The following is a 14,873-nucleotide window of genomic DNA, read 5'->3' as shown; positions in this document are numbered from 1 at the left end:
CAGGCCATTTGTTAAGACTGCTCGTTCCCTGGCGTTGACGCGGTTATGGATTCTTGTCAGGACCGTTCATTGTGGGGCCGGTCGTACTATATAAAAGTATGTACCGCCTGCTGTGTGACCCCGTGCACAAGCCGTGGGGAGTGAACGCTCGTATCGCCTGCCAGCCGTAGCGTTATTGCTTCCAAGCACTGCTGTGGGCCTTAACGCTGTTCTTTAAAGTTAAGTGCAATTTGGGAATCATTCTCATTATGTCCGTTAGTTGAGGCCACCTTGTTGATATTGGCGGGTCTGTAAGTCATCTTATTGGTTGAGTTATTACTAGCCCTTCTTATTTAACATTTACGTTAATCATTTGTGGGTCTTTAATGAACGTGCAACTTGTTATTATTCCTGTGTGCGAGTTTTGCGATCTTGGTGGCCCTCTTTGTATTTTTAGTATATGTTTCACTGTGGACCTTTATGTCGGCAGTTCAGTTTTATTAAGCTTTAAGATCTCTTTGTTCTTTATGAAGTTGTGGTATTATGTGGCTGTATATCTTTGGTTGTAAGTGTGTAGTGTTATTAGTCTCTTGAGACATGGTTAAACAAGAACGATTGTTTGTGATTGATTATTCACCGTGCCTACTATCAATGATTTTGGTTGCGGACGCAAAAGAATATGATTCTTATTCGTGTTTATGTAATTGAATCAAAATGAAAATTTGTATATTGCATTAGTAAGAGGGAAAATGACCGAACTGAAGGTTATAATAAAGTCTGTTTTGAGTCAAATTAAAATTGTAAAACAGTCACAAGCTTGTCCATCACCAGTGAGATTGTTAATTTTGATTTGCTAAAGAATTGGTTAGTACCACGGTTCACATCGACTTAGTGTAGCAAAAATGTGATTCACACGAAGAGCCGACACATTTCTCTTCATCGACAGTCGAATCCCGATGGTTCCTTACCCACTCTAGTCGTAACTGACGATGTCATTGGGTCAACATGAAAACACGTAGCGGTGGTCTGCTGCAGAGCTTCATGTTCAACAATAGAAATGAATGGTGTGCTACGAAAAACTTCTGGGTGCATCAGCACTGTGCTCTTTCGACAGAAATGCAACGAATCACTATATATCCTACTTTACTGAGCAGATAAGCCTCTGAACCCGACGTTCTGTGAAGAGTCGTGGACGTCCAACCATTTAGCACCTGGTGGTAGTTTCTCTTTCCACAGATGCTCACAGCAGTAACAGATGAACGTTCGACCAGCTTCGCCGTTTTCGGGATACTGGTTCACAGTCACCCTTTATCAAAGTCGCTTATCTCAATGGATTTCCCCATCTGCAACCCGTATATTCGCTAGGGTGATCCCCCCACCCGTGTCTGCTCTGCTTACGTAGTTCTGTTACCGCATCACGTGACCGCAACGCCTCCAGGCGGCATCCAACGTCGCTGTGGGCAGTGGTCATAAAGTTTTGGCTCATCAGTTATGTTAAAAGTTATCGTAGTGTGGAAAATTTAGAAACTAAAAAATTTGGTGTAGGGCAACATATAGAACTTAAACTACAAAGCGGAAATTTTACAATTGTATCTGTGTAGGTCCCCATTCGGAAATATTCAACTACTCCCGAAAAACTTGGATTCATTATCGTGCTATCTGTCAGACATAGGGAAGCGAAGTATTATTTGTGGGGATATGAGTCCTGAAAGACTCCGATACGAAGTTTGATCTTGAAATATTACTCAGCTCTTTCATTTTATAAGTTACTGATTTTTCTACTCGGATAGTACATGAGAGCAGCACACTGATAAATAATATTTTCATAGACCAATGTAAACTTAATCAAAAAAATACTTATCCTGTTAAGAATGGTCTTCCTAAGCATGACGCACAGCTAGTTAAAATGTACGAGTATGACATAGCTCCATAAATTAACGCAAAATAATCCTCCAAAATTGTGCGTTGAGTGAACGATTTAGCTATTGTAAATTTTAGGGAAAGCTTGCAGCAGGTACAATGGGGTGAGGTTTACTGGGAGCATGATGCTAATTTAAAATGTAACTTATTCGTATTTTTGAAAACAGTTTCCCAAAGAAAATAGTGAAATATAATTGTAAGATGCTATGTAAAAAGCCATGGCTTGCTAAAGGGATAAAAATACCTTCAAACTGGAGAAGGTAAAGGTATCTAATAACTAGAAAGCGTAATGACCCAGAAACAATCAAATGTTATGAAACCCACTGTAATACATTAAGGAAAGTTAATAAAAAGTCCAGAAGTATGTGTATTAAGTCTGAGATTAGCAACTCTGATAATAAAATTAAAACAGTTTGGAATATTGTCAAAAGGGAAATAAGGCAACCATGAGTACAGGAAAAGGTATTACCATCAAAATGAACGAAAAGCGTATTAACAAAAAGTCATAGCTTGAAAATATTTTTAATAATAATTTTTTAATTTTGTGGAGAAACTGGTATCCAAATTTTCTTTAGAAAAGGCAATGCCGATGCAATCTGATAAAACTGAAGTTCTACACATCTCTCTTTCTGAAGTTAGGAAAAGAATAAACGCACTGAAAATTAAACGCTCAAAAGGAATTTTCGACATCTCCAACATAGCATTAAAAGCTTGTTCCAAAAGGTAAGTAGGATTATCAGTCACATATGTGATAGCTCATTTAAACAAGGCAGTTGTCCTCACAAATTGAAATATGCTATTCTTAAACGATTGCGTAAAAAGCGGAATAAGTCTGACGCCAGCAAGTGCCACTCAATCTCACTTCTGACAGCTTTATCCAAAATTCTTGAAAAAGTAATGTACTCAAGAGCAGCTTCACTTATTAGCAAAAATAAATTGCTAACAAAATGCCAATTTGGTTTTCAGATAGGCTTTTCACAAGAAAATGCTATATATCCTTTCAATGTCCAAATATTAAATGCTCTGAATAACTGGACATCACCATTTGGGATATTCTGTGGGCTCCCAAAGGGTTTCGACTGTATAAATCTTGGAATTCTTCTAGATAAGCTTAAGTATTCTGGAATGAGTGGGACTGTGCACAAATGGCTTAATTCATATTTAACTGGAAGACTACAGAAAGTTGAAGTAAACGATTAGCATAATGCCCAAGAATCAGCAAATTCCTCAAACTGGGGAGGTGTCAAGAATGCGGTCCCACAAGATTCATTTTTGGGTTTTTTATTGTTATTAATGAATATTAATGACTTGCAGTTCTAAATTCACGAAGATGTGAAGCTAGTTCTTTTTGCTGATAATACAAGTGTCTTTCAGAAAACTGTCATTTGGTTCTCTGCAAATGGACTCCCATTAATTTTTAATGAAACACAGTGTATACATTTCTGTACAGTAAATGACACAGCACCATTTATAAATATAGAGATTTAAGAGAAGTCTGTGGCCAAGGCAGAATATTCCAAATTTTTGGGTGTTTGCATTGATGAAAGATTGAATTGGAAGAAAAATATTGATGATCTGCTGAAATATTTGAGTTCAAATACTTACACTATTAGGATTATTGCAAATTTTGGCGATAAACATATAAATAAATTGACTTACTGTGCCTATTTTCATCTACTGTTCCCATACAAGTATTAATCTAATCTAACTTAATCTATTAAAGTACCGACTTGGTACTAAGTATTTCTCCCTTATACTCATTTTTTACCATATAAAAATTGAGAACAAAATCAAATATGTAATGTTATCTGTCTGATGGTAATTCTTACAATACCTCGTAAATAATGAATTCAAATTTGTCCACACACGAACGACAATGTGGAAACTGTTGAAGTTTAATTTAATTTTCGAAATCAGAGAAGTACCCGTAACTGTCCGTTGCCAAATACCGCTGAAGCATCTCAGTCATGACTGTCAACGTGTGTCATTTGTATGTACATTAATATTAATCGCGCAGGAACGCAGTTCTGCTCTCAGGCATTTCGTGACACACGGAGGTGCACGTACGCACACACACCCAGTATCTTTTGCGTTGTATATATTTTTGGCCAAGCTTCAACATTTTGTCACTAAAAAAAAGTATTATGAATAAGTAGGCATCCTTAAAATCAGTGACATGCAGAGTCTAGGGAGAGACGCACAGGCCACCAGATTCGCCACGAACCTCTTAATTAATCCCCATTTTCAAGAACGACTTTCAGTGCTGCATCAAGGTGGCAAAGTCTGCTCACAGACCGAATCGGTTACAGTCCTTTGCAGACCAGGGGGAACCGGACGTGGTAATTGCAAGACAGTGGAAGAGGGGTAGCGCTGAGCAGCAGTATAAAAGATCTCCATCGCCTAGGAGCAGCATCAGTCATTGCTCGCTCCCAGCAGGACACACAAGCAGCAATGAGGATCCTGGTGAGTAGTTTACCTACAGCACTATAAGCTCGTTGCTATAACTGTAACATCCTAAGAAATGATAGCACATTTGAATGCCACTATAAATCTGCTAGCTTTTGGAACGAAATGCAGCAGAGGTTCCAACTTCGTCGTACTTCTATAAACAGAATGTGATGTTGAGTTCTACAAAATTTTTCTAACCATCGTACAGCTCAATCTGATATTCCTTTGTCATTTGGAAGATTACCGGGAAAGAACAGAAACAAAGTAGGCTGTACTACTCATAACAGTTCCGGAGTAAATGTGTGAATTATAAGAACTTTTTGCTTGATGTCTTCGATTCGTAAGACTGAATGATAAGTGTTGTAAGCCCCTAACTTATAAGGCCATAACAACTGTTTAAAAAATTCCTGCTCACAGGTTCTTCCTTCATTGTCTTTTTAAGTGTTCGCTCTGCTACAGTTGTAAATTTATAACGAAGTACCGGTACACTCTATTTCATACAAAACTAGGAAAACGTGAAATTTGGCAGCAGACGACAGGCGCATATTTGTTAAATCGAAATATGACGTAAAAATATGGCTTTGAGAGAACATGCAACCTAAAAATCGTAGTCTTCATAAAATTCGTCGAATTACGTTGTCCTCTATGGGCAAATTATCAGTTTGTTTCCGTACGGATGCAACAGTTACGTTACCTTTCAGATGGTCCGGATGTTATAGTAAATCTTTGCAGTATACCTAACAGGTTATTTTATTGTATTTCCTGTTAACTACTTTTCGTTTATGGTTTTACTTATCATTCATACGTATACAAATTGATTTGGAAACATATAGTGATCTGGCCCTTCTTCCTAGTTAGAGGCCCTACTTTTCAGACATACTGCACCGAGCATTTTCATGAGTCTAAAAAACTCTCTCCTTGCTCCCAGTTAACACTTGGTCTCGTATCTGATTCCTTCCCTCCCCCACGACGCATACACATCCTCTTCCTCTGTTCTCATAATATGAGGAAAGAGGGGCTGCAGCACTGACAGTTAGTAGGAACAATAATTGTATTCAGTGACCCATTATCATTCTTTGAAATGTTGTTCATATTTATGGGTATTACGTGATGTGCTTTCCAAAAGTCTCAGACGACCACCGCCATAAATTTTAGGACGCACAGAAGCAGAACAAGTCACTTCATTACTACATCCTTTATTATCAGATTCAGTTCCATACTTTCCGTAAGTTAATTCTAACTTAAACATCTGATAGAAGGATTATGTTGCAGCCTTATACATTGAATAATGTGTGTCCCTTTGCAATAAGTTACGGTAGCACTGAATGATATAAAAACAATTTTGCTCATTGAAAAACCAAACAGTTTTTTAAAGTGGGAGTGTAGACATTCAAAGTCGTCATCATACATCAGAAAACGTCTTAGATTACTATCTTCATTACTATTGCTCAATATTTCGGTGTGTTTGCAAGGGCAATATTTCTCGGTATCCTTATTCTGAACGTGCTTTCATACTCAACAGCCACTGGAGTGAAAAATACACAAATTTCTTGATGCCACCACAGGAATCTTCATTCGTACGATGAGTGCTGCTAAGCATACGCGACAGAAGAAGGCTGTTGCAATGTCTGCAAAATGTCACGTTGTTTTACTGTACCCTGGTTGAGCGAAGTACACTACAGAGGAAAAGTATATCCAAGAAGTATAATCCTGCAAGGATATCCTAACAAAGGATATTCTTTGCAACCGAATAAACACTCCAAATGCACTTGCATGTTTATTTTACTCCCACTTCCGTTCTGTCTGTGTACTGTAACGACGGTGTGGGATCCTTACCAGATAGGACTGACGGAGTACATCGAAAAAGTTCAAAGAAAGGCAGCACGTTTTGTATTATCGCGAAATATGGGAGGGAGTGTCACAGAAACGATACAGTATTTGTGCTGGAAATCATTAAAAGAAAGGCGGTTTTCGTTGCGACGTAATCTTCCCACGAAATTGCAATCACCAACTTGCTACTACGAATACGAAACTATTTTGTTGACACCGACCTACATAGGGAGAAACGATCACCACTATAAAATAAGGGGAATCAGAGCTCGTCGGAAAGATATAGGTGTTCGTTCTTTCTGGGCGCTATACGAGATTGGAATAATATAGACTTGAGCAGGTGGTTCGATGAACCCTCTGCCAGCCACTTAAATGTGATTTGCAGAGTATCCATGTAGATATAGGTGTAGACAGACATACAGCCACTGGAAATGGTACTGTGGGTCGAAACAGGTCGTGGAAATTGAAAAATAAAAGTGCTACTGGTGGGTTAACTCGATTGAAAAACAGTATTACAATTGTGGAATCTTCCCCACAATGATGGACAAGAAAGCGATGATGATGATGATGATGATGATGAAGTCCCATGCTCCTTGACAGAGCATGGGGGAACGATGCGGGAGACCCGCACCGCCATACTAGGCAAGGTCCTAGTGGAGGTGGTTTACCATTGCCTTCCTCAAACCGTAATCTGGATGAATGATGATGATGACGACGACGACACAAAAACACCCAGTCATCTGCAGGCAGGTGAAAATCCCTGACCTCACCGTGAATCGAACTCGGGACCCCATGCTCGGGAAGCGAGAACGCTACCGTGAAACCACGAATTGGAGAGAAGAGAAATTTGTGGCACAACTTGACTAGAAGAAGGGATCGGTTGGTAGGGCATATTCTGAGGCATCAAGGGATCACCAATTTAGTACTGGAGGGCAGCGTGGAGGGTAAAAGTCGTAGGGGGAGACCAAGAGATGAAAAAAATATGTTATTCTCTTTACTGCGTGCTGTATGTGTAAAGTTCACTGAAGAGTATGTATACAGGACGACGATTCCTGCAGTCGTACGGAAATGTTGGAATCAATAGAACTGAAAATTAACCTACCTGACAATTTGTAGTCCGTATTCATGTACCATTTGGAACACCAAGTAGCACAGCCGAATACTTGTTGGAAAATATGTTCCTCTTTGTTACAGAGCAAAAGGTCTTTCCCATAACGTGTAGAAGAAAGTAATACCAGAAGCCGTACGTTTTTTAATAAAATACGTTAATTACGACCAGCTTTGACGCTACGTTAGTGTCATCTCCAGACCCCTACTCTGATATCCAACCTTGAGCGCATTAGGGCATGAGACCAATAAATATACATGGCACCTATCGTAATGTTCCGAGGGTTGCAGTTTACATAGGGGCCTGAATATGAAACTAAGGTGGTGTCAAAACTGGTCGCATAACTAATGTGTTTTATAAAAAGTACTTCTGTTGGTATTCCTTATTTCTAGAAGCTTATGACTGGCCGCAGTACCACGTCCACTTCAATGATGGATCATCTCAAACTTCATGAACGTGTCTGTCAACAGGTGTGCGTGTACCTGTGCGGTCTGGCCCTGGCAGCCCTGGCTGAGGAGAAGCAGGTGAAGGAGAAGCGAGGACTCACTGGCTCTCTGGGAGGCTACGGAGGTGGACTAAGTGGCGGCTATGGTGGTAGCTATGGTGGCATCTACGGAGGCGGTTATGGAGGCGGCTATGGAGGTGGTTACGGAGGCGGATTAGGAGGCGGTCTGGGAGGCGGCATCTCAGGTGGTTTTGGTGGTGCCATCGGAGGTGGAGCCCCTCAGGTGACTGTCAACCGAGTCCCCGTTCCTGTCCCAGTGCCTGTGGAGAATACCATCCCAGTTCCAGTGAGGGTCCCAGTCACAGTGCCCGTGGAGCGGCCTGTTCCTGTCCACGTACCGCAGCCGTACCCTGTCCCTGTAGACAACCCTGTGCCCGTCCCCGTCAAGGTCCCCACCCCAGTGTCCGTCCCAGTACCTCAGCCCTACGTCGTTAAGCGTCCAGTGCCCTACGTCGTCAGCGCCGGCCATGGAGGTCTCGGCGGAGGTCTCGGCGGAGGCCTCGGAGGAGGCCTGGGCGGTGGTCTCGGAGGAGGCCTCGGAGGCAAATTCGGTGGAGGCTACGGCGGCGGCTTCGGCGGAGGCTACGGCGGTGGCTTTGGAGGACTCGGGGGCTACGGAAAATATGGCCACTAAAACCTAAGGCTGAACCCAACACCTTGACCTGTACACGCTACCAGGACGTGTCCTGCAAATGGAAATAAACTCATTCAAATAATATTTATGTCTCTGTCTTTCATTGACTATATTAGTCCCAAATTTGTCATGTTGACTGTAAAACGGTTGTTGCTAATGTAACACTTTCTATAAAAGTTTTTCGTTGCACACCATACAGTCAAATGGCTCTAAGCACTATGGGACTTAACATCTGAGGTCATCAGTCCCCTAGACTTAGAACTACTTAAACCTAATTAACCTAAGAACACCACACACATCCATGCCCAGGGCAGGATTCGAACCTGCGACCGTAGCAGCAGCGCGGTTCCGGACTGAAGCACCTAGAACCGCTCGGCCACAGCGGCCTGCACACCATACAGTCATTATCACGTATAATTTATTTTTATTTTCTCCTTTTGGTGTTGTAGGCTAATAATACTGCAAGGGATCGCCCCTGCTATCCTTAAGGTTGCTTGAAGATGCTACTGCAAGGTGCTGCAACCTGATGTACACCTGATTGTGACTATGTGGTGTAGAGTTAATGATATACACAAAAGTAGCACTTGCTAACCACTCAAGTTTTCTTAAGTTATTGGCTACCTAATTCAGAATCAGGGGAAGTCAGGAAACTTAGCACATGATTTACTTGTAAATCTCTGTGATGAAACTTTACTGTAGTCTCATGATTTTTGCAATGTTGAACAGGGATCGGTATTTTGTTTATTTCGTCTGATACGCTGGATTTCAGGAATTTTGGGTAAAAATCAGTTCTTGGTTTACAGTAGGCAGCCATGATTCTCCTAGGTAAACTTTTTGATGGTTTCATAGTAGTATAAATGAAATAGTATTTAGGTTGTAAGAAACAAAGGTGACATTTATTTCGCTCACAACATTATATGAACATAACTTTTCCCTCGGGTTGGCTGTATCGAACGGAATCTTTTCCTTGCTGCTCTCCTCTAGAACATCCTAAAAGTAGCAAAGAAAAAGAGCGAAGCCAGTGCACTGTTTTCTACGAATCAAGTACAGACGGCCAAAATAATTACAATGCGAAAGTAAGAATGACATTAAAAATAAGTCAAAACGTAGAACATATGCACAACAAAGATATGAATACGTAATACAGTTTTTGATAATACGCACTCGACCTTAGAACGCTTATTAACGAAGAAGTCATGAAAAATTTTTGAAACAGGAGCAGCTAAAGCAGCGCTCACAGCGGTATGTAATGGTTTTTATGAGTTCCGTTGTAAGTAAATGAGAATCTTCCTGTGACACTGCTCTCAGGGTAGTAAGTCTCTTTTGAATAAGACACATGCTGACAAAATCTCACTCTCAGCGAGATTAAAGTAGCGAGATCGAGATGTGCTGGAAGCTGTTAAAGATATCTGTCCTCGTTATGAACCCTGTGTGATCTAAGTGTAATCTCACTCTCAGCGAGATTAAAGTAGCGAGATCGAGATGTGCTGGAAGCTGTTAAAGATATCTGACCTCGTTATGAACCCTGTGTGATCTAAGTGTACTGAACACACTGCCACTCCACAATGTCGAACAACCAGGCCGACAGCCCTTACTCTACAGAAGTATCTTACACTTGCTGGCTGCAAAAAGGTCAAATTTCTTCCAATGTATCGCCACAGATTGCGATTAGCGAACGTGATGCTATTACAGGGTAGATATCACCAGCGACAAAATGTTCTACTCGAAAGTTAGGCGAATGTTTTTGATGGAGCTGATAACCACGAACCATCTATTTAGAAGATGAGCTGAGATCATTTAGTTCAGATTCTACAAAGGCAGAAGAACTGTGGTTATAGGTCAAAAATCATAACGAAATGCAGGACATGTTGGACAGAATAACAGCTTTATTTAAATGTGAATAATCTGAAGATCACGAATACAATGAAGAGATTGATACAAGGTTTAAAAACTTACGGAAAAATCTAAGAAACGATGTGAAATAGGACGATCAAGCAAAACGAGTAGTAAGAAAGACGAATTAAAGCCTTAGATTTTTAGGAATGATTCTGGGAAGTACATCGCTAATGGAAATTACTTACAAGACGGTAGTGAGATAGATTTTGGAATCAGAACATAAAATTTTAATTTCTAGACGTTGACCATGTAATGTGCAGTTTTATTTTTAAATGTTAACTAAAGGATTCAGCGTGACTGACGCTGGTAGAGCGACAAAGATCAGTATAAGGCTTGCATTTTTTCACTTTAAACATAGAATTCACATACGTGTTGTGGCCGTTACCACGACGTTCATAAGTGACCTTTATTAGAAGTACCATTACATGGAGTTCCCTCCTCACAAATAGGTGGAAAACATGGTATGTGACAGAGTTAGCTTGAAAATGCCCAAGGAGACGAAATTAGCTAATAGCATGTAAGAAAGCATGAAACAAAAGCATGAAACAAAGCATTTATTTCAAAACTTAAAACAGCCCATGCAGGAAATTACTTCCCTGAAAAACTTTTTAAAATTTTATTTTTGCGGGGGTCCCCAGCTTCAACACGTTCTGAAATGGGAACATGGTCCAAGTAGGCTGCACGCTGTTTATTAGCCGTGTAATTGGGCAATTTCAATAGTGGGTCATTCTAAAGCACATTTGTGAAATAAAGTGTGAAGTTTAAAACTTGTGTTTGAAAATTATCCGCTGTTGAAATTGGCCCACAGCACGAATGATAAATAGAATACAGCCTACTTGGACCATGTTTTTGTTCTCAACATTCCCTGAATAAATTTTCAGCGGCTGTGGACCCATACACGCAGGTGTGTTTGGAAAACTGTTTCAGCATCTGAAGGTCTCAGAAGAAGCCCCGGCAGCAGACGCTGGACAAATTCAGACGTGCTGCTAGGATATTAAAAGGCGCTATGGGTTATACGCAACTATGACAACAGTGTAATATTCCATCTTTATGTTTTGGCGACGCGCTGATTGCTACCTCAGATTTCAGGGATGTAGCCGCACAAATTACATTTCTCCAACCGATATTTCGACGGTATACCTTTTATGAGCTGTAAGTAGAAACGCAGTGAATCATTAAATGAGTAAATTAGAGACCAGTTATTCGGGGGAAGACAGTTCCGTATCCCATCTGAGAATAAGGTAAGAAAGGTTGTGGCGAGTACAGAGGCATCGAGAGAGTCATATTTCCTTCGTTCAACATGCAAGTGGACTCTCACCATGCACTGCACGATGGTTTGCGGATTATACATGATTTCTGACTATTACAGGTACAAACGAATGGGGCGAGAAGAAGACAAGACACAAACAAATAACCATGATAAACATAGACTCAGGAACGAAGAGTTTTGTCGGCGTATGCGACTGTACAGTCATGTCAACGTTATAATGCTGTTCATGACGAAGGCTACGTCTTGGATGATATTCCTTATGATGATGCGTATGTGGCGCATGCATGGTGGTGCACTGGCACACTTTCATGTGGCTATCCGGGAATACGTAGAACGGATCTTCGAAGAGTACCAGATGGTTATAATTAAAGGCAGCTACTCGCAGAGGTCCAGTATGGGCTGTAATTATTAGGTGGCAGTGAAACTTGGCATATATCATAACGTGTTAAAACGGAACTGATTTAACTGAAAAAAATTGGTTCTAATTTTGGCCACCAGGTGCAAATCTGGGGCTGTGAAAGGAAAGAAAGAAAGACGTATAGAAATTTGGCCATATGTAATGGATTACGAACGGTACGTGAACAGAAAAGGGCGAAAAAATAAGAAAGGAACAATGTCTATGTTATTATTAACCGCAGTTTACACAGTTTGTTCGATATGAGCACCGAAGAGGTGCACGAGATGCTGTACAGCGCCGCATTTGTTGGCCAAAATTGGAACTAATTTTTTTCAGCGTAAATAGGTTCCGCCTTAACGCACTAGAATATCTACCAAGTTTACCTGCTATGCGATAATTACAGCCCACAGTGGACCTCTGATACCAGCTGCACTTTAATTATAATCTCCGGATGTATTGGCCGTGGTTCACCAATACAATGTAATCCCAGGTCCCTGGACTTGAACCCGATGAATTTTTTTGTGTGGGGATATTTGCAAACTTTGGTGTATTCCGACCCTGTTGATAGCGTCGACGAACTCATCGAACGCATTGTGCCTGTTCTTCGAAGCATTCAGAACATCGTTGGGACTTTTGAATGTGCACTGGCATCGATGAGGATTCGTGCAGAACCCTGCTTGTGGAACACTTGTCAAGTGTATCTGCAGTTCGAATCCTCTGGTACTCTGTTACAAAGTGTGCATAGATTCAGTCGTAATACCTTCCGTGTCCAGACCTACGTTCATTAGGATTGTTTTCTTGATCCATTGTCATCTACTTGTCTATTTCGCTTGTATCTATAATACGGAAACAAAACACTCTGCATATGTGAAAGTAGAATGGCATATTCTCTGTAGATCTACGCTGTTACAGTGGCAAGTTGTGAACACTTGTATGACCGTCTTAAAATACACGAGGGGCGTACATACAACATTTTTTTCTCTGCTAATTTCGTTTAAAAAACGCGAAATTTATTGTGGAATATCGTGAAATATTCCCGCTTCAGCCCCAACAGTTTCATGTTCGGCCCTATACGTAGTCTTCAACATGGCGTCTGTAACGGAGTTGCGTTCCAAGCAGAGAACTTTCATTGAGTTTATTTGGCAGAAACCCAAGTTTGCCTTTCCTTAACCTATGTTCAAGGATAAATCGTAGGGTCAATACTGCCTCGCGTTTTCCTGCGTTACTCTGGAAACCGAACCGTTCTTCCCCGAGGTTGGCTTTACCAGATTTTTCGTTCTTCTGTAAGGAATTTGTGTTAGTGTTTTGCAGCCTTTACATTTTAAACTGATAGTTCGGTAATATTCACAGCTGCCAGCAAATACTTTCTTTCGAATTGGAATCTGACGGTATTATGCCTGTCTCATACATCTTGTACACTAGATGGAAGAGTTTTGTCATGGCTGGCTCTCCCAAAGCTGTCAGTAGTTTTGAAGGAATGTCGTCTACTCTCGGGCTCTTCTTTCGACTTACGTCTATCAGTACGCTGTCAAATTCTTCTCGCAGTATCATTTCTCCCACCTCATCCTCATCTACATCCCCTTTTGTTTATGTAATATTGCCTTCACATCCCTTGTACAGCTCCTCTACATATTCCTTCCACCTTTCAGCTTTACCTTCTTTGCTTAGGATTGATCTTCCGTCTGAGATCTTGATTTTCATACAACTGCTCCTCTAGTCCCCAAACGCATCTTTAAACTTCCTGTAGGTGGTATCTATCTTTCTCCTAGTGAAATATACTTTTAAATCCGTACATTTATCCTCTAGCCATTCCTGCTTAACCATTTTGCACTTCCAGCCAATCTCATTTTTTAGACGTATGTACCCCCTTTTTACCAGGTACATTTGCTGTATTTTTATATTTCCTCCTTTCGTCGATTAAATTCAATATCTCCTGTGCTATTCAGGGATTTCTACTTCTACTAGGCCTTCGCGTTTTTCCTATTTGATCCACTGCGGCCGTCACCATTTCATCTCCTAAAGCTACCCATACGTCTTCTACCTTATCTTTTCCCCTGTTCTAGTCAATTGTTGCCTAGTAGTCCCTCTGAAAATCTCAACAACCTCTGATCTTTCGACTTAACCAGATCTCATTTCATAAATTTCCTAATTTTGTACCTCTTCGCAATTTCTTCACTTGTAATCTATAGTTCAACATAAAAAAAATTGAAATTGAGATAAAAATGTAGTATCGCAACAAATCGACAGAACGATGACCAATAAGAAAAGCGAAAATACGAAAAAAATCTATTTACATTCACAGCTCCTGATGTTGATGTCAAAGTGATCAGAACGAAGACAGGTTTGAAGCTGCTCTCCAAGCTATTCTATCTAGTGCAGATCTGATAAAGTATTGAAAAATCACAAAAAGGACAATAACTTGGAGAAATATATAATAATATAAGTTAAATACGTCGTTATCAGAATAGTTTTAGATTAGCAAACCACTAGTAAACAAATGCTTCAATCCACTTAAGTCATATAGCCGAAACTGTGTGTTTGAGAGTTGGATGTCACTTGGGGTAGAGGGCAGAGCCGAGACAATCGAGACAGCCATCTTAATTGAATGGCATCCAGGTATGTTTGCCAGACGACCGATCCTCAATGGCAGCCCATTAGCGGATTGGCAGCTTGTTGGGCTCAGACAAAGGTACCCTCTGTACATGTTTGTTTTTCTATTGTTCGCGGAGAGTCGCAACAATTTGCAGTCATATGTTCAACATCCAAGCGAGCCAGTCTGTGATTTCAGTTGCAACCTTACAGAATTCAATTTATTTTTATTCGGATCGCCCGCCTCAACTATAAAATAGTACCCAATGAAACCAGGATCATTTTATACAGTTTAAC

At 40.6% G+C, this 14,873-nt stretch overlaps 1 protein-coding gene across 1 annotated transcript; it reads left to right on the top strand.

Annotated features, from left to right (window-relative positions):
• Positions 1-4,273: 4,273 nt before the first annotated feature.
• On the top strand, positions 4,274-8,508 carry LOC124595376 (glycine-rich cell wall structural protein-like). Its single transcript, XM_047134093.1, has 2 exons — positions 4,274-4,362; positions 7,756-8,508. The coding sequence occupies exons 1-2, from the start codon at positions 4,351-4,353 to the stop codon at positions 8,422-8,424; spliced, it is 681 nt and encodes a 226-aa protein (XP_046990049.1). The 5' UTR covers positions 4,274-4,350; the 3' UTR covers positions 8,425-8,508.
• Positions 8,509-14,873: the final 6,365 nt, after the last annotated feature.

Source organism: Schistocerca americana, chromosome 2, assembly GCF_021461395.2.
Source record: "Schistocerca americana isolate TAMUIC-IGC-003095 chromosome 2, iqSchAmer2.1, whole genome shotgun sequence".
NCBI classification, from domain to species: Eukaryota; Metazoa; Arthropoda; class Insecta; order Orthoptera; family Acrididae; genus Schistocerca; species Schistocerca americana.
The sequence above is the reverse complement of the archived record's forward strand: the minus strand, read 5'-3'. Positions and strand labels throughout refer to the sequence as shown.